The sequence below is a fragment of the Podarcis raffonei genome, chromosome 15 (assembly GCF_027172205.1).
Source record: "Podarcis raffonei isolate rPodRaf1 chromosome 15, rPodRaf1.pri, whole genome shotgun sequence".
Lineage (NCBI taxonomy): Eukaryota > Metazoa > Chordata > Lepidosauria > Squamata > Lacertidae > Podarcis > Podarcis raffonei.
The window spans coordinates 13,995,980-14,013,379 of record NC_070616.1 but is presented as its reverse complement, the minus strand read 5'-3'; the positions used below and the strand labels follow the sequence as shown (position 1 = coordinate 14,013,379).

At 48.2% G+C, this 17,400-nt stretch overlaps 2 protein-coding genes across 5 annotated transcripts in view; both read right to left on the bottom strand.

Moving 5' to 3' along the window:
- Positions 1-4,417, bottom strand: part of RFFL (ring finger and FYVE like domain containing E3 ubiquitin protein ligase) — a 40,488-nt gene extending 36,071 nt beyond the window's left edge. Inside the window, exon 1 of one of the 3 annotated variants that reach the window (XM_053367459.1) lies at positions 4,302-4,417. The gene's annotated coding sequence lies outside the window, so the exon portion shown is untranslated. Of the gene's footprint in view, positions 1-2,087; positions 2,162-4,271 lie in introns of those variants that run through there. The other 2 variants (XM_053367460.1, XM_053367461.1) reach the window with 2 other exon arrangements.
- Positions 4,418-6,049: 1,632 nt separating this feature from the next.
- Positions 6,050-16,399, bottom strand: RAD51D (RAD51 paralog D). 2 transcript variants are annotated; one of them, XM_053367462.1, is made up of 11 exons: positions 16,290-16,399; positions 14,695-14,788; positions 13,453-13,514; positions 12,075-12,193; positions 10,922-11,003; positions 10,384-10,518; positions 9,415-9,510; positions 8,268-8,358; positions 7,704-7,774; positions 6,922-7,089; positions 6,050-6,410 (listed from the first exon to the last, which is right to left on the bottom strand). In XM_053367462.1, exons 1-11 carry the CDS (start codon positions 16,296-16,298, stop codon positions 6,348-6,350), a joined length of 990 nt encoding a protein of 329 aa, XP_053223437.1. In that variant the 5' UTR covers positions 16,299-16,399; the 3' UTR covers positions 6,050-6,347. The 2 variants fall into 2 exon arrangements, with proteins under 2 accessions (XP_053223437.1, XP_053223438.1); XM_053367463.1 differs by lacking the exon at positions 10,384-10,518.
- Positions 16,400-17,400: the final 1,001 nt, after the last annotated feature.

The window sequence follows — 17,400 nt, the reverse complement described above, 5'->3', positions numbered from 1 at the left end:
CAAAGCAGTATACAAAAAAAAAGAGTAAAACAATAAAACTATCAGGAAAACACAACTACCTATAACTTTAAAAATAAAATCGATGCTAAAACAGATTAAAAAAACATGTCAATATTCTACATATCTAGGCAGGCTTGTTTTTAGGAGGTGCCAAATAGTGAAGATGCCTGCCTGGTGTCAAGAGGCAAGGAGTTCCAAAGCGTGCCTGCTTATATGGGATCTCACAGAAGTTCCCACTGATCATCAAAGAACAGTGTAAATTCCCTTCCACATGACTTACCCAACTCACATGGATATCCTTTATTTCCAACATACTCACGCCTTCCATATGTTTTGAGACTACAACTCTTATCAGCCGCAGACAGCAGCCTACATTTCCAGTCTACATTGCCACACACAGAGTTCCAGCACTCACAGCAAACAATATTTACCACTCTCTGCTGACTCATAGGGCACACACTTCTCTGAGCTGCCACTGCGCATTACTACTAAAAACTGAAAGTAGAGCACGCATTTTCGTTCTCAATCTGCTCCCAAAACGGAAAGTGCAATTTCCTCTGAAGAAGTGTGCAACGAAAGGTGTTGGCACCAACTCAACTTAAAGTGCGTTCACACCCGGACTTTATTTCAGCTGTCTTGGCTCCTGTACTTAAGCACTGCCCCCAAAATAGGACATTTTGCCACAAGCGTCTGAGGACAAGATGGAGGGCCGTCAACCAAATGCCGGCAAAGGGGAAGTCTCATCCAGGGCACCCAAGGGGAGCAACTTGGCATGGGGAAGATGTAAAACAGGCCTGTGGCACACCCAGCTTTGATTTCCAACAAAGAAGAATGGGCAGAGGAACAAAGAGGAATGGCAGCAGCCCCTCTCCAGTACCCACCGCCTGAGGCAATTGCCTCAGTCAGTATAATGATAGTACTGGCCCTGAGAGTTAATGGGATAGGTAATGAGGACAGTACAGAAGAACATTATGGTGGCAGGAGAGGACATTTACACTGATGATGTTTGTAGGATCATGTGATTTCATCTCGCATTAATAGCCAAGGTAAGGATTTCCCATAACATACCAAATCCTATCCATGGCCTGTTTTTAAGAAGAGTTGGCCAATACTACAGCAAAGCACTGGACAAACCCACAAGAGGAATTGGGGTGTGATTACATTCGTGGTATCTGTACTTCTACAATCAGTTTTCCCTGCTCTGCCACCCAGACAAAACACTCTCAAAACCATCCACAATCCAGCCCCAGTGTTAAGTGACCCCCAACAAATATTCCCAACCAAACCCATTCAAATTCTTAAACAGAGACTGGATGGCTGTCAAGGATTCCTTAGCTGTGATTCCTGTATTATAGGGATTGAACTAGATGACCCTTGGGGTCCCTTTCAACTCTACAATTCTATGATTATACCAAGGTGAATAGCTCAGTTGGTAGAGCATGATCCTCTTTATCAAGGGCCAAACCCCACATCAGGCAGAAGATTCCTGCATTGCAGGGCGTTGATCTAGATGACCCTCACAGTCCCTTCCAACTTTACAATTCTATGAGTCTATGGCTCTCCTTCACTACAGGATTTTAAAAAGAGTTTGGGTAGTCATCCGTCAGGGATTCTTAAGCTGTGATTCCAGCATTGCAGGGAGTTGCACTAGATCAGAGTTCAAGGAAGCATTCCAGACAGGAAAAAACACTGGAGGAGGGTGCAAGGCAGGGCCAGTGAGGGGTGGGGCCTGGGAAGAGGGGGCAGAGCTTTGGGAGAGTTCCAAGGACCAGACAGCAAGGCCCAGAGAGTCCTATGTGTGAGACTCTCCATCCCTCTCCTATAGCTGCAACTCTGCCCCAAAGATTCTCCACGGCCACCTGCCAACCTAAAAAAAATCACCTCTCTAAAGAAGCAACAGCCACCTCCCTTCAACTTCTTGCTGCTGCTCCAATTAACCTCCCTGCCCTACTAACAACCTCCTCATTGCCACACCCAAAATCCCAGCCCTACAAATTCTGCTCTCTTCCCCAACTGCCCCCAAACCATGGTATCTCCAAAGTGGAAGTATTATTATTATCCCCCGTTTTTTATCATTTATATCTCACCTGTCCTCCAGGCAGCACATGGCTCTTCCTGCTCCCCATTTTATCCTCACAACGCTCCTGTGAGGTAGGTTAGCCTATAGGAGACATCAACCAGCCCCAAGTGACCCAGTGAGCTTTGTGACAGATTGAGGGGGATATGAATCCAGTTCGCCGCCTCTCTGGAATTGCTAACCGCTAGGCCACATGACCCGGAAGCTGTACGCCAGCTCAGTGGCGTAGCGTGGGTTGTCAGCACCCGGGGCAAGGCAAGTAATTTGCGCCCCCAACCCGTGGATTTGCGCCCCCTAACCCGTGGATTTGCCCTAACCCCAGATGTTGCGCCGGGTGCGGCCGGCCCCCCTGCACCCCCCACGCTACGCCACTGCGCCAGCTCCCTCGGCCAATAAAGCGAGATGAGCGCCGCAACCCCAGAGTCGGTCACGACTGGACCTAATGGTCAGGGGTCCCTTTACCTTTTTAGGCCTCTCTGACCATCTCTCCAACCACCAGAGAGGGACAGACACACACACACACACAATTAGCTATCTTCAGATATCTGAGGTGCTGCTGAGCAGAAGGCAAAGCAAGCACTTACTCAGTTGTTCCAAGGGGCAGAGCTGGAATATCCACATTGAAACGGTAGGGACTTATTTCAGCTAAACATTAGTGGAACAGGCTACCTCAGAAGGTGGGGGGTGGCTATACTTCTCTGGAGGCGTTTCATCAGAGGTTGGACGCCACTCCATGAAGCTGTAGTACGCTATATTATAAGAACAGTAGCTCCATGGGAGAGTACCTGCTTGGCTTGCAGAGGCCCCAGGTTCATTCCTCAACATCTCCCAGTAGGGCTGGGAAACAGTCCGCTGCCTGAAACCCTGCAGAACTGCTGCCAGCCTGCACGGACAATACTGAGGGAGATGGACCAACAGTCTGACTCAGTAGAAGACATCTTCCTATGTTCCTAGGAAGGGATATAACTCAGTAGCAGAGCACCTGCTCTGCATGCAGAAAGACCCCATGTTCAATGCCCAGTGGCATCTCCAGGTAACACTTAGATTCCCCTCTGCCTGAAAACCTGGAGAGCTGCTGCCAGTCAGTGTCAACAATACTGAGCTAGATAGACAAAAGGGTCTGACTTGGTATAAGGTCACTGAAAATCAGAGGAAGATGCTGTCTACACTGACTGGCAGGCAGGATTCTTTCCCCAGCCCTACCTGAAGATGCCAACGGAGACTGAACCTGGGACATTCTGCATGCAAAGCAGGTGTTCTACCACTGAGATACAGCCCTACACTGAACAGGATGCTGGACTAGACTGTACTCCTCTATCAGTTGCTTCCTACTGTCATCCCATGCACAGGCACCCAGCCCTGTGAACTCTGATGCCCCTCCTCCCAGCAAAATATCTTTGAAAGCAAAAGCTAGACACCAATCTCCGTCCCCAGCCCCAACTTTGCTGCACCCATAGAATCTACTCAACTGCCTCCCCTCTGCTTTCCCTGCTCCATAAACACCCAGACCCTCTTTCAAAACAAGAGCCAGTGCTCAACAACAAACACACACCCAGCCCTCTCATGCTCTACCTTCTGAGCTATCTACTTTGCAACCCCATCGATTCCACACTTCCTCTCACCACCAGACAAACTGGATCTCTCTTTAAAAAGAAGTATGGTGTAATGGTTAGAGTGCTGGACTAGAACTACCCAGAGGCCAGGCTTCAAATCCTCCCACTTGGCCACGAGGCTCACTGGGTCAGCATCTCTTAGCCTAAGCTACCTCACAGGGTTGTTGTGATGATAAAATGAGGAGGGGGAGAACTGTGCCCACAACCTTCAAGTGCCTTGGAAGAAAATATGGTATATAAATGTAATGATGATGATGATAATAATAGTAGTATTAGTAGTAATAATAAGCCTCTCTCACCTCAGGAGTCTCTGCCCCCTCAACCAACTTAACTTGCTCTCATTAAGAAGCAGGAGCCCCACCCCCTATATTATTACCCTATAATGTCCACATTTCCTCACCACCACCAGTACTGGGTGTCATTAAGGAAAAGGCTCTCCCCATTAAACTTCTGCCACTAACAGACCCCCACAAAAGAAGCCACACCCCCTTATTTCTTCCCACACTCCAGCCCCGTAGCTGCCCCCCCATACAATCTCCTCCTCCCCCCGCCACGCTTTCCGTTGCCCCCCCTCCTTCTACCTTCGGGCCAAGGGAGGGGCCCCTGCTTACCTCCACGGCGCTTCCTCCTTCGCCGAAGGCCGGGCTGCGACTGACTGAGCCAGATGGAGAAGTGGGCGGGCCGCCGGGACGGCTCCGCCCCCTCCGGCCGCCGCCTGGCCTCCCTGGGCAGCGCCGCTCGCTCCCATGGCAACGGGTGGGGAGAGAGGGAGGCGGGGCCGCGTTGGGGAAGAGCGGAAAGCCCCGTCGGGCTTCCGCCTCCGCGCGCCCCCTCTCTCTATGGTTGAGATGAGAGAAGGCGGCCAAGCAGTGAGCCACACTGTCTGGGGGCTAGAGAGACCGACAAGCGGACGCCTGCGTGCGCCTCGCCGCTCCCTAGCGGAGCGGAGGCCGAAAGTCGCCACGAAACAAGGACAAACCACGTTTTCGAATTTCGCTTTGGGCGGTGGGGCGGGATATAAAAATTCCTTTTCAGAATTTTTTTTTTAATGGTAGCTAGCATTTTTTTAAAATTTAAAATAAAAAATTGTTAACTATCACTTGTCCACCTCTCTTATTGTCCTCTGTAAGTATCCACTAAAAAATTAACCAAAGGGTGTTCGTTTTTGAGATCATTCCCCCACCCCACACAAACACTTTTAATGTCATGTATTACATTTTGTACTAAATAAATATCATGTTTTATTTTAAGAATACGTGTCTATATGTTTTGCACTTTGAATGTTTTAATTTTATTATTGCTTATTGCTAATTTTACTAATTGCAAACCGTAGTGATATATTTTTTCTATGTGAATTTATGTACATCATACTATGTGGCTTAAGTTTCGTTATCCTGTTCTGTGCTGCTACAGCCTAGCGCAACAAATTTAAAAAGCTATTCATTGTTTTTATACAAACTTAATGCACTATACATGAGCACACATTACTATCTAAAGAGGAGGTCATAGGAACCTAACCACACTGATCAATAACAGGATTTCAGAATAGTGTGATGAGTATCGTGGGCGTCCCGTCTAGATGATGCCCCTGGTCCCCTACAAAACCTGCATACCTGTATCTGTGAGGATAGACTGTAGAAGAATGAATCTGATGAACCAGTCAGACTAGTTCATTTCTTATGGCGATTGCCTCAGATGACCATTTAAGTACTGCTATTAACATGGCCAAACAGTGAACTCTGTTGCCACAGTGAGAAATGGGCGGGCCTTTTCTCACCTGACATGGTTGGAAGCCACTTCATCCTAAGATGGCGAACAATAATGGGGTGAGCAGCGGGGGCAGGACATGGATGGTGGTGCTGGAAGCCAGAGAGACACATGTTCTGTCTTGAGTTCAGTGGCTCAGAAATACATGTGACCCTGAGAACTAATTAATATATGAAGGAAATAGGATCACAGAATTGTAGATTTGGAAGGGACTCCAAGGGTCTTCTAGTCAAACTCCCTGCAATGCAGGAATCTCAAAATGCAGTTCCCCATCCAATTTGATACCATACCAGACCCTGCTTAGCTTTGCAAATGTGCTACCAGTTTTATCGCTGCACCACCAAGGCTGTGACTTGGGGCTTCCCCGGAAACCTAATGGGGGAAAAAGATATGCTGGGGTGTTAATGCTGTGAGCCCCTCCATCCTATGCTCAGGTTATATGTTACGTGTAAATAAAACCATGTATTCTAAAGACACCACAGTCTCCACTGACCTTAATTCTAAGGAAACCAAACTGGTCTTTCGCCACTCAGAGACTGGGGCCCACGCAACAATATCACAGCAAAACAAAGAATAAGGACACAGAGACTCATTTCCTGGAAGTAACAACAATGGTCATCCTATTTCTTTTTTCTTTTTATTCCTCTCAAACCAGAAATTTATCCACATTAAGTTACAGCCAAGTGGAACCATGGCATGGCAACGTAGCCACCTATTGCTATTCCACAAGTAATCAGGAGAATGTCGGTACATAGAAAAACAAGGAAGGACATCTCCTGAAGCTGCTCTCTCCACCTAGGGGGTCCTCATCCTGCAAGGGAGCTAGCTGTGCTGAAGAGGCAGGGCCCCCTCTGTTAGCATCTTCCATCAGGGTCCCTCTCCAGTTGACATCATGCTGCACCTTCCGTCAGCTCCCAGTTCCCCAGATCCAGATCTACCTGAATCCCAACAGGCTGCAAAAGACAAAGGACAGAATATAAGGATCAGTCTCTTATTTTATGCAGAGCTGAGGAATGTGCTAATGAAGGACTGCAAGGTTCCTGGAGGGGAAGCTGCAGGGCCTAGCTTCCTCCTAAATCCCATCAGGTCTGCTGAAAAGGCAGCTCTATCAGGTTGTGCCTCCTGCCCCTGAACTACTTCCATTCCAGCTATTCTTTTAGAACTGGCACCCAAGTTTCCTTTTTTCCTCCTCCTTCCAGACTGTCTTTCGGATAGTCAGCCTGCAGGCAGGAATTGCCTTATTTTCAATTGTTTGTATGTAAGCCACTCTGGGAGCTTCTTTTTGGCTGAAAATCCAGATACAGATGCTCTAAAACGCCCTTTAAAAGCCCAGACCACTCTCAAGAACAGTGCTAGGTCATCTACAATTGCAATTGCTAGATCATCTGAAATTGCCTACCCCATGATTCCACATTACCTTAATCTAGGGATACAGGGGCATGCATGTCCTCCCCAAGTTCTCACCTGCCGAGGACATTTTGTCAAGGACGCAATTCGGGAGGTGCCAGTTCCCCCGCAAGATTCCTTGCTGTCCTCCAACAGCACCCGGGTGCTGGGCACGAAACTCCACGAGCGACCCAGTGCTGGTTTGAGATGGCCATTGCCACTGTCTCTGGTCACGTGATTTGTCAGCTGAAAACAGAGTGGCAAGTTTTAGTCCTCTTTCATTTGCCTTTCAGAGTACAGTGGTACCTCAGGTTAAGCACTTAATTCTTTCCGGAGGTCCATTCTTAACTGAAACTGTTCTTAACCTGAAGCACCACTTTAGCTAATGGGGCCTCCTGCTGCCACCGCACCACCAGAGCACGATTTCTGTTTTCATCCTGAAGCAAAGTTCTTAACCCGAGGTACTATTTCTGGGTTAGCGGAGTCTGTAACCTGAAGCGTATGTAACCCAAGGTACCACTGTAGTTAGCTGCACAAACCCTTTTTGGGTCTGCTGTACAAGGCCCCCCCCATTCTAGAATAATGAAAAATTCCCCCTCAGCCACAAACCTGAATGATTTGGGGGCAGGGCTTCCTGCTTGTGTCAGAATTTGAACCCCAGCCTTCCAGGTCCTAGTCTGACACTCTAACTATACAACCCTGGCTAGGGAGCACCGGAGATGAGTTTATGGGGAACCAAGGAGGCGGTGGCCCAGAAAGATTAGTGAACCACTGATGTAACCCCCTTCTTCTCCTATGCAATCATCAGGGACAAAGTTTTTAAAAAGGCGGGTGTCTAGTGGCTGCTCTCAACCACTTACCACGACAGCCATTCCAAGCTCTCTGGCGAGCGTTTTCACCTCCCACGCCAAATGCATCATGAGGGCCATGCCTGCAGGAAAGACACAAGACGTGGTCCTTGCCATTAACTGCTGTTTCTCCGTGGGAGCAAGGGGTTTTTCAGCCAATCAGGAGAAATGTGCTCATCAGCTTTTGGAGCTCCTCCCCACCCCCAACGCAGCCCCACCACACGCAGCAGTGGCAGGAATATTTCAGGCCACAATCACACCACACGTTTAAAGCGTTACAATACTGTAAAACAGTCACAGCTTCCCCCAAAGAATTCTGGGAACGGAGTTTGTCAAAGGTGCTGAGAGTTTTTAGGAGACCCCTTATTCTCCTCACAGGGGTACAGCTCCCAGAGTTCCCTGGGAAGAGGGATTGATTGTGAAACCTCTCAAGAATAGCTGGAGTGCCACAGGCTCCCCGTCTCTGGTATATAAGACAAACCCAACAGCAAGATCGGGGGGGCTGTCCTCTGTGGAACCCCTTAACCTAGAACAGGCGAGTGCCTGCTGAGAGACAGGGGTGGGCTTGCTGCTTACCGTCAGGCTGCCGACTTCCCAAAAGAGGGTAAACAACAGCGGAGATGGAATCAATCACTAGAACTTTCACTGGCCCAGATGCACTGACAACCTGAGGGAGAATGCGCAGAGAATAATAATAATAATATTTTTTTATTTGTATCCCGCCCTCCGCAGCCGAGGCACCAATGATGAAGCAGGGCAAATTAACAGTAGGCCACAGTTGTAGAATCATAGAATTGCAGAGCCCAAAGGAACCTCAATGTCATCTAGTCCAACCACACACACACACATACACACACACACACACACACGCAATGCAGGAAATCCAGCTAATTAATCCCTGACAGACAGACATCCCACTTTGGTTTTAAAACCTCTAATAAAGAGAGTCCACCACCCTCCAAGGTAATCTGTTCCACTGCTGAACAGCTCTTCCTGCCAGAAAATTCTTCCTGAAGTTTAGTTGGAATCTGCTTTCTTACTACCTGAATCCATTGGTTCAAATCCTCCCCTCTGGAGCAGCAGAAAACAAGCTTGCTCCATCTTCCATGCAACAGCCCTTCAGATATTTGAAGATGGCTATCATATTACCACTCAGTCTTCTCTTGTCCAGGCTAAATATGCCCAACTCTCTCAAAAGTTCCTCACAAGGCTTGGTTTCCAGACCCTTCATCATCTTGGTTGCCTTCCTCTGCGCACATCCCACAAGGGATTACCCTCATGGCTCCCCACCAAGGAAATCCAGGACTTCTGCTCCCGGAAAATCTCAGAGCTCAGAAAACTGCAGGGAAATCATTTTTTTTCTGGCACAGAAATTAATTTTGCATTCAGCAAATTAGCCACTGCAATAGTCCTGGATAGCAGAACCCAAAGGACAGGAGAAAAGAGGTGGTAACAGGATGTGGGGGGGGGGGATGCACAGCTTAAATTAAGATTGACGACACCGCTCTGCAATGTATGCTCTCTGTACCAGGGCTTCCCCCGCCCCAGAAAATGCAAGTTGAGAACAGGGAAGGGTATAGCTGACCATGTGCAGAAAGCCACTCATTCATACACACTGCAACACGTTGGGGATTTCCAGAGTAATATGATGCAACAGCTTGAGCTCTAGAGATGGAAAGCAATGGAGCATCTTGCAAGCAGGGGAGCACTGGAAAAATCTCACCTGGTGGGCTGCACTGCTGCGGAACTCTTGCAATGCGTCCAGCATTTTATAGGCGTTAAAGACACGGATGACCTGGACCCTCTGCAAAGCCTCTGCCTATGGGTGCAGGGAGGAAAAGCTGTTAAGGCAGACACAGCCAAGAATGTGTCTCATTCTCTGCATTACTTGTAACAAATTTATAAATACCACTAGATTGGGAGGGGAACCACAAACTCAAAGAGGTTTACAAAAAACGTACAGGGCTGTACCCAACATTAGTCCGGCTCAGAGTTGTTGGCAGCCGTCTGTCTTGCGAGACCATGGAGGAGTGTGTCTTGGGGGGTGAAGTCAAACCATTGGATGGTTGCAGTGACTGCTGTGGTTGCAGAGACCAATAGGGAGAGACATGTTTTGTTGCAGCTGGGGCAGAGGAGGGAGTCCGGCTGGGCTGCTGCAGATGCACCACGGCGTTTCTTCTCTCTGTGCTCCCCCAGTGGTCATTCCCCCTCTGGATGTATGACCCAACTCTATGTCTCCAGGCATTGTGGTGGTTTGCAAGGGATTCCCACACAGCAGGGGCTGATGTTGCCAGCCTTCATGTCACATTTGCAGACATCTTTGTAACGCAGAGTTGGTCTGCCAACAGGCCTGATGCCTGAAGTCAGTTTCCCATAGATCACGTCCTTGGGGATCATGCCCTCTTCCAAGCCAGCACAGACGTCGCTGAGACAGGAGTGCCAATGTGCTGCAGATGTGGGCTTGGGAGAGCACATCTTGGTTTTGAGAGTAGCCCCACTGAAATGAATATGGCTGAGATCTATTAATTTCAGTGGGTCTACTCTATGTAAAACTTAGATGGATGCCAACCCCTCATTTTGTTTCTATCTAATTTTTATTACGTTAAGAGGAATTTAAAAAACAAAATATAACTAAATGCAGTAATATAAAGAGGCCACAAGAGCCCCTTTGTCCTCTTTGGCTCACACTGACCTGCTCCTGCTCATCCTCGGTCCTCAGTTGAAGGAGCTGCAGCAAACGGGTGGCTGTGAAGCCCCCTGTGGAATCAATGTACAGAAGGTTCTGCTTGAGGCTGTGGGAGACACTTGCAGCTATGTTGAGACACACCTAGAAATATGGAGAGACAGAGAGCGCACAGAAGCTGAGCTGGGCTAGAGGACCTTTTGAGATGCCTCCCCATGTGATGATTCTATGAAGCACAATCAACACAAATGTCATTTCCAAAACTGGAAAAGCTCCAGGTGTGAGTTGAACTCCATCCCCCACCAGCCCCAGCCAACATCCTTCATCATCATGGAAATCCCTGTCTATTGATATTACACTTTCTAAACACATTTTTGTTTAGGCAAGCTTGGCCTATTGCTATTTCAACTTTTCGAAGGTCTTCCATGATTGTTGACCATTCTTCTCTTTGATCGTTTTATTCTTTTAAACTGCTTTGAGAGCTATTTTCAACCAGAACAGCCACAGTGACTCCGGTGACCTCAGTTGCTGGATTCCCCCCACTCACCTGAGTTTTGCCAGCTCCAGGAGCCCCCACAAGCTCGGTCACCTCCCCAGTGTACAAGCCAGAGTCCAGGAGCTTGTCCAAGCTTGAACAGAGATGGGAAACGAAAAAGAAAAAATAATCAGAACAGGGAAATAGAACCGTAGAAGGCAGAACAAGGATCATCCAGTCCAGGCCTCTGCAACACAAGAACCACAGCGAAAGAATCCCTGAGAGATGGCCACCCAGTTTCTGTTTAACGAAAGAGAGCCTGCCACCTTCTCAGTTAGTCTGTTCCACTGTCAAACAGCTCTTGCCCTCAGAAAGTTATTCCTAATGTTTAGTCAGAATCTCCTCAATAATAGTGACACCTTGAGCGTGGCCCCATTGCAAATCGACTCACACATGGGCCAGGAATCTCAGACTCATGGGCCATGAACATCCCACCAGGTCTCACTATCTCGCCCTCAGGAAGAGAAATGAAGGCCTTGGCATGCCTCTCTCACAGACAAGACAGAAGAGGAAGGGAGTCCCAGAGAGGTGGTCCAGAAAACAAGAGCAGATCACCATCTCCCAAGGTCCGCAGGAAGTTAGGCCTGGGCCCCCATGGCACAGGTAAAGGTAAAGGACCCCTGGACGGTTAAGTCCAGTCAAAGGTGACTATAGGGTTGCGGAGCTCATCTCGCTTTTCAGGCCAAGGGAGCTGGTGTTTGTCCACAGACAGCTTTCCGGGTCATGTGGCCAGCATGACTAAACTGCTTCTGGTGCAACGGGATACCGTTGATGGAAGCCAGAGCACACGGAAATGCCGTTTACCTTCCCGCCGCAACGGTACCTATTTAGCTACTTGCACTGGTGTGCTTTCAAACTGCTGGGTTGGCAGAAGCTGGGACAGAGCAATGGGAGCTCACCCCGTTGCAGGGATTCGAACTGCCAACCTTTTGATCAGCAAGCCCAAGAGGCTCAGTGGTTTAGACCACAGCATCCCCATGCCAAAGAGCCTCAAATCCTGGTGTGTGTTTGGAAAAAGGAAATATGCCATGAGGCACAATTCTCAGTAGATAGAGAGTTGCCCCACTCTATCCCTTGACATCTCTGTGGTGAAAGCCCTGTCTATTTTACTATTGGACATTAGAGGGAAAGATCCAATAAAGGAGTTAACGGGGTCTGCTCTTGCCTTTTGCTCCCGGTAGACAAGATGGCGGTGGTGTTTTTGAGCTCTTCATAGAGGTCTGCCCCATTGACAGGGAATGAGGCAAACTGGGCCAGCAAGATACGCCTTACTGCAGCTAAGGCCTGAGGAGAAAGCAGAATAAGTCAAGGCCAAGTCTGGAAACTAACCCTCCAACACCATCATTTATTTATATTTATTTACTCTATTTATTGTATTTATACCCCGTGGCAAACAACGCCTGACAGTGGAGGTACAGCATAAACATTGTGGCAAGTAGACATTGGTAGCCTTAATTTGTCCGACCCTCTTTCAGTTGCCATCCCTGTCTCATGTGGGAGGGAGCTCTGTAGTGTAACTATGCACTTCACGGAGAAGGACTTTATCTGCCCTGAATCCTCCAACATTCAACTACATTTGGTGTCCAAGAGTTTCAGTGTTTTGAGAGAGGGAGAAAAAAACTTTTCGCTATTTACTTTCCCCTACATAAGCCACCTGAAAAGCAGCACAGAAAAAGGTGTGGTGGTGATAATAAACAATGGTAATAATAATAAGAATAAGAATATCTCTAGCCTTTGCAGAGAGATCTTCGTTCAAGTCTTGCTTTGTTGGGAAGCAAGAGAAGAATTGCTACCTGTTTTGTGTGTACTGAGCAATAAAACATGGTCAAAACCATCTCAAAAGACCTGGTGAAGGGTTATAGATAAGTGATATAGCACCTGCCTTTCATGCAGAAAGTTGCAGGTTCAATCCCAATAGCATCACCAGGTGGGGTTAGGAGAGACTTCCTGCCTGAAATCCTGGGAGAGCCATTGCTGCCAGTCAGTGCAGTGAGTGCCAGTCAGTACTGAGCTAGATGGACCCAAGGGTAGGAATCACTTCAAGGTAGCTTCCAAGAGCCAGTGTGGTGTAGTGGTTAAGAGCAGTAGCCTCGTAATCTGGGGAACCGGGTTCGCGTCTCCGCTCCTCCACATGCAGCTGCTGGGTGACCTTGGGCCAGTCACACTTCTTTGAAGTCTCTCAGCCCCACTCACCTCACAGAGTGTTTGTTGTGGGGGAGGAAGGGAAAGGAGACTGTTAGCCGCTTTGAGACTCCTTAAAGGGAGTGAAAGGCGGGATATCAAATCCAAACTCTTCTTCTTCTTCTTCCGATGTTCTTATTCAACTGAGCCCTTGACTTGGAACCATGAAGACTAGACTCTTAACTCAGTGACAGAACACCTGCTTTGCATGCAGAAGGTTCCAGACTCGGACCCCAGCATCTCCAGGTAGGGCTGGGGTGTCCCCTGAAATCTTGGAAAGCTGCCGCCAGTCGATGCCAGCAGTATAGAGTGAGGTGGAGCAATGGCCTAATTCAGGATAAGGCAGCTTCTTATATACTCACCTTGTACGACAACGAACACTTCTGGGCAATTTCCTCCAGATCTGATGAAACAAGATCTTCCACTGCAAAATGTTGGGAGGGGGGGCAGGACACAGAAATAGTCAGCAGCTGGAAACCAGACCCTAACAGTCCCAAACAAAAAATATAGTGCAAACACTTTAGGCCACATTTGCACTGTACATTTAAAGTGCTACGACACCACTTCAAACAGCCATGGCTTGCCTCAAAGGATTCTGGGAACTGTAGTTTCTTACAGGTACTGAGACTTCATCAGAGTGTTTAACAGTCAATCTTTCTTCACAGGGAGCTCTGAGAATTTGGCGCTCTTTGAGGGGAACAACTTTTAACAACTCTCAGAGCCCTCAGCAAACGACAGCTGCCATGATTCAGTGGGGGAAGCCATGCTTGCTTAAAGTGGTATAATAGCACTTTATGGTGCTATTTATGATTTGAATAAGAAGAGCCAGTAGTGTTCCAGGGGCTGCCATGCCCCACCCCAAAACAGTGTGTGTTGTACTTAGGCCACATTCACCCCATACTTTTAAAGCACTGTGATACCACTTTTAACAGTCATGGCTTTTCCCTAGAGGATCCTGAGAGCTGTAGTTCGTGAATGGTGCTAAAAGGGTTGTCATGAAACCAGTATTCCTATAGCAACAATTTCCCAAAGAACCCTGTGAAGAGGGATGGATTGTGAAACCACTCTGGGAATTGTATACCATTACTTTCGAAAAGCAAACCACGGGAGATGGCTATTGCCACCATAACATGCTCATGGGCTTCCTAGAGGATCCAGCTGGGTACTGACGTCTTTGGTCCAATTTATCAGGATTCCTCTTATGTCCTTCTCCTTTTCCAACCCCCGCCCTTCACCAACTGCACTGTAATTTTTTTAAATTTATTTTTTAAATCATATTGGAAGCTTTTTCAGGCAGGGAGCTATCAGATTTAGTCATTGTGCTTTCTCCAAAAGCCACACTCTTTCCTGAACGAATCAGAAACAGGGAACCTGTGGCCCTCCAGATGTCATTGGACACCCAACTCCCATCACAGGTTCCTGGCCATACTGGCTGATGGGAGTTGGAGTCCAACAACATCTGCAAAGACAAGACACAAATCATGGTAATAACTGCCCAGAAACTTCAAAGGCCTCCTCCATCCCCACCCCCAAGATATGGAACAGAGACCCTTCTCATTCCCACGCACCCACCCCAAACCAGCTAAAGGAAGTCTAGTCTTGACCTGTTTTGATGCCGCTGGTCTTCAGATGTTGGAGCATCTCAGGCGTGAGCCCAGGACACAGCCCCACACGGAGGATCATGGCTGTTGTGAAATCCTAGGTGGGGGAACAGCAAGAGCCTGATTATCTGGAGAGAAAGCTCAGTCAGTAGAACATGAGACTCTTAATCTCGGAGTGATGGGTTCAAATCCCACATTGGGCAAAAAGATTCCTGCACTGCAGGGGGTTGGACTAGATGATCCTCGTGGTTCCTTCCACCTCTATGTTTCCATGATTCTTCTACGAACCAGGCAGAGGGCCTTCTTGGTAGTGGCACCCATCTTGTGGAACGCTCTCCCATCAGATGTCAAGGAAAAACAACTATCTGACTTTTAGAAGACATCTGAAAGCAGCCCTGTTTAGTGAAGCTTTTAATGTTTGATCTTTTATCGTGTTTTTAATGTTCTGTTAAGGGACGCAGGTGGCGCTGTGGGTAAAACCTCAGTGCCTAGGACTTGCCGATCGTCAGATCGGCGGTTCGAATCCCCGCGGCGGGGTGCGCTCCCGTCGTTCGGTCCCAGCGCCTGCCAACCTAGCAGTTTGAAAGCACCCCCGGGTGCAAGTAGATAAATAGGGACCGCTTACTAGCGGGAAGGTAAACGGCGTTTCCGTGTGTTGCGCTGGCTCGCCAGATGCAGCTTGTCATGCTGGCCACGTGACCCGGAAGTGTCTTCGGACAGCGCTGGCCCCCGGCCTCTTAAGTGAGATGGGCACACAACCCTAGAGTCGGACACGACTGGCCGGTACGGGCAGGGGTACCTTTACCTTAATGTTCTGTTGGGAGCCGCCCAGAGTGGCTGGGGAAACCCAGCCAGATGGGCGGGGTATAAATTATTATTATTATTATTATTATGGAGCCACAAGCAAGGACAAATCCTCAGCAACCTACTACGAGAAGCTGCTTTATACAGAATGAGACCACTGCTTTTTTCCTGCGGATGTTGACTTGTGCCTTACGCTGATGTTGTGTTTGTTTGTGTGTGTGTGTGTTATTTATTGCCCACCTTTCATCTTAAAGTCCCAGAGTGGGTTGTAGCATTAAAAGCAATTTAAAACAACTTGCAGCATTAACAACTTGGCAGCATTACTGTATCTCTACTACTTTAGCACATAGGCTTAACGCGTGCCCTGGTGTGTTTTAAATCGTGCTTTTGCGAAGGTTGCAGGTTCAATCGCCAGCACAAAGCTGTGTGAGAACCGCTACCTGAATTCCCTGGGAGATGCTGCCAGTCAGTGTAGACAATGCTGAGCTAGATGGACCAATGGCCTGACATGCTATAAGGTAGCTTTCCATGCTCCTATTTAAATCAGCCCTTGACTTGGAACAATGAGGACTGGTCTCTTAACTCAGTAGCAAGGCATTTGACTTGGGAAGGTCGCAGGTTCAAGTCCCCAGCATCCCAGGTACGGCTGGGAGAGACCCCTGCCTGAAAATTTTTGAAAGTTGCTGGCATGCAGCTGGCAGGATGACGTGCAAAGCTGCAACTGCCTGTAAAGCCGGAGCCCCAGAAAAAGACCTTCCCTTCCTGCATCTCCAAAAACTTCGGCTCTCACTTACCCCATGCATGCAAACTGAGCGCCTTCTTGCAGCTCTATTTCCTGCTTTATTCCTAGAGCGGCCAGTTCTTTCTCCTTCAAGACCACCAAGTATTGCGCTTTAGCCCCACCTGCCGGCTTGTCGTGGAAGTGACAGCACAATGCTTTCTTGCCTATTTATAGTTACAGGTAAGTAGTATGCAGATGACACAACCTTGATGGCAGAAAGTGAGGAGGAATTAAAGAACCTTTTAATGAGGGTGAAAGAGGAGAATGCAAAATATGGTCTGAAGCTCAACATCAAAAAAACGAAGATCATGGCCACTGATCCCATCACCTCCTGGCAAATAGAAGGGGAAGAAACGGAGGCAGTGAGAGATTTTACTTTCTTGGGCTCCATGATCACTGCAGATGGTGACAGCAGTCACGAAATTAAAAGACACCTGCTTCTTGGGAGAAGAGCAATGACAAACCTAGACAGCATCATAAAAAGCAGAGACCTTGCCAACAAAGGTCCGTATAGTTAAAGCTATGGTTTTCCCAGTAGTGATGTATGGAAGTGAGAGCTGGACCATAAAGAAGGCTGATCGCCGAAGAATTGATGCTTTTGAATTATGGTGCTGGAGGAGACTCTTGAGAGTCCCATGGACTGCAAGAAGATCAAACCTCTCCATTCTTAAGGAAATCAGCCCTGAGTGCTCACTGGAAGGACAGATCCTGAAGCTGAGGCTCCAATACTTTGGCCACCTCATGAGAAGAGAAGACTCCCTGGAAAAAACCCTTATGCTGGGAAAGATGGCGGGCACAAGGAGAAGGGGACGGCAGAGGACGAGATGGTTGGACAGTGTTCTCGAAGCTACCAGCATGAGTTTGACCAAACTGCGGGAGGCAGTGGAAGACAGGAGTGCCTGGCATGCTCTGGTCCATGGGGTCACGAAGAGTCAGACACAACTAAACAACTAAACAACAACAAGGTGCTACTGGAAGGATTTTTAAAATTTTGTTTTGCCTATTTATATTAGACTCTTAATAAGCTGCTGGGGAATGAGCCCAGCGGAACTACTTCGGAAGGTGCTGGACTGTCCTTTGCTGGGGGTTTTCAAACAGAGGCTGGGTGGCCGTATGTCAGGGAT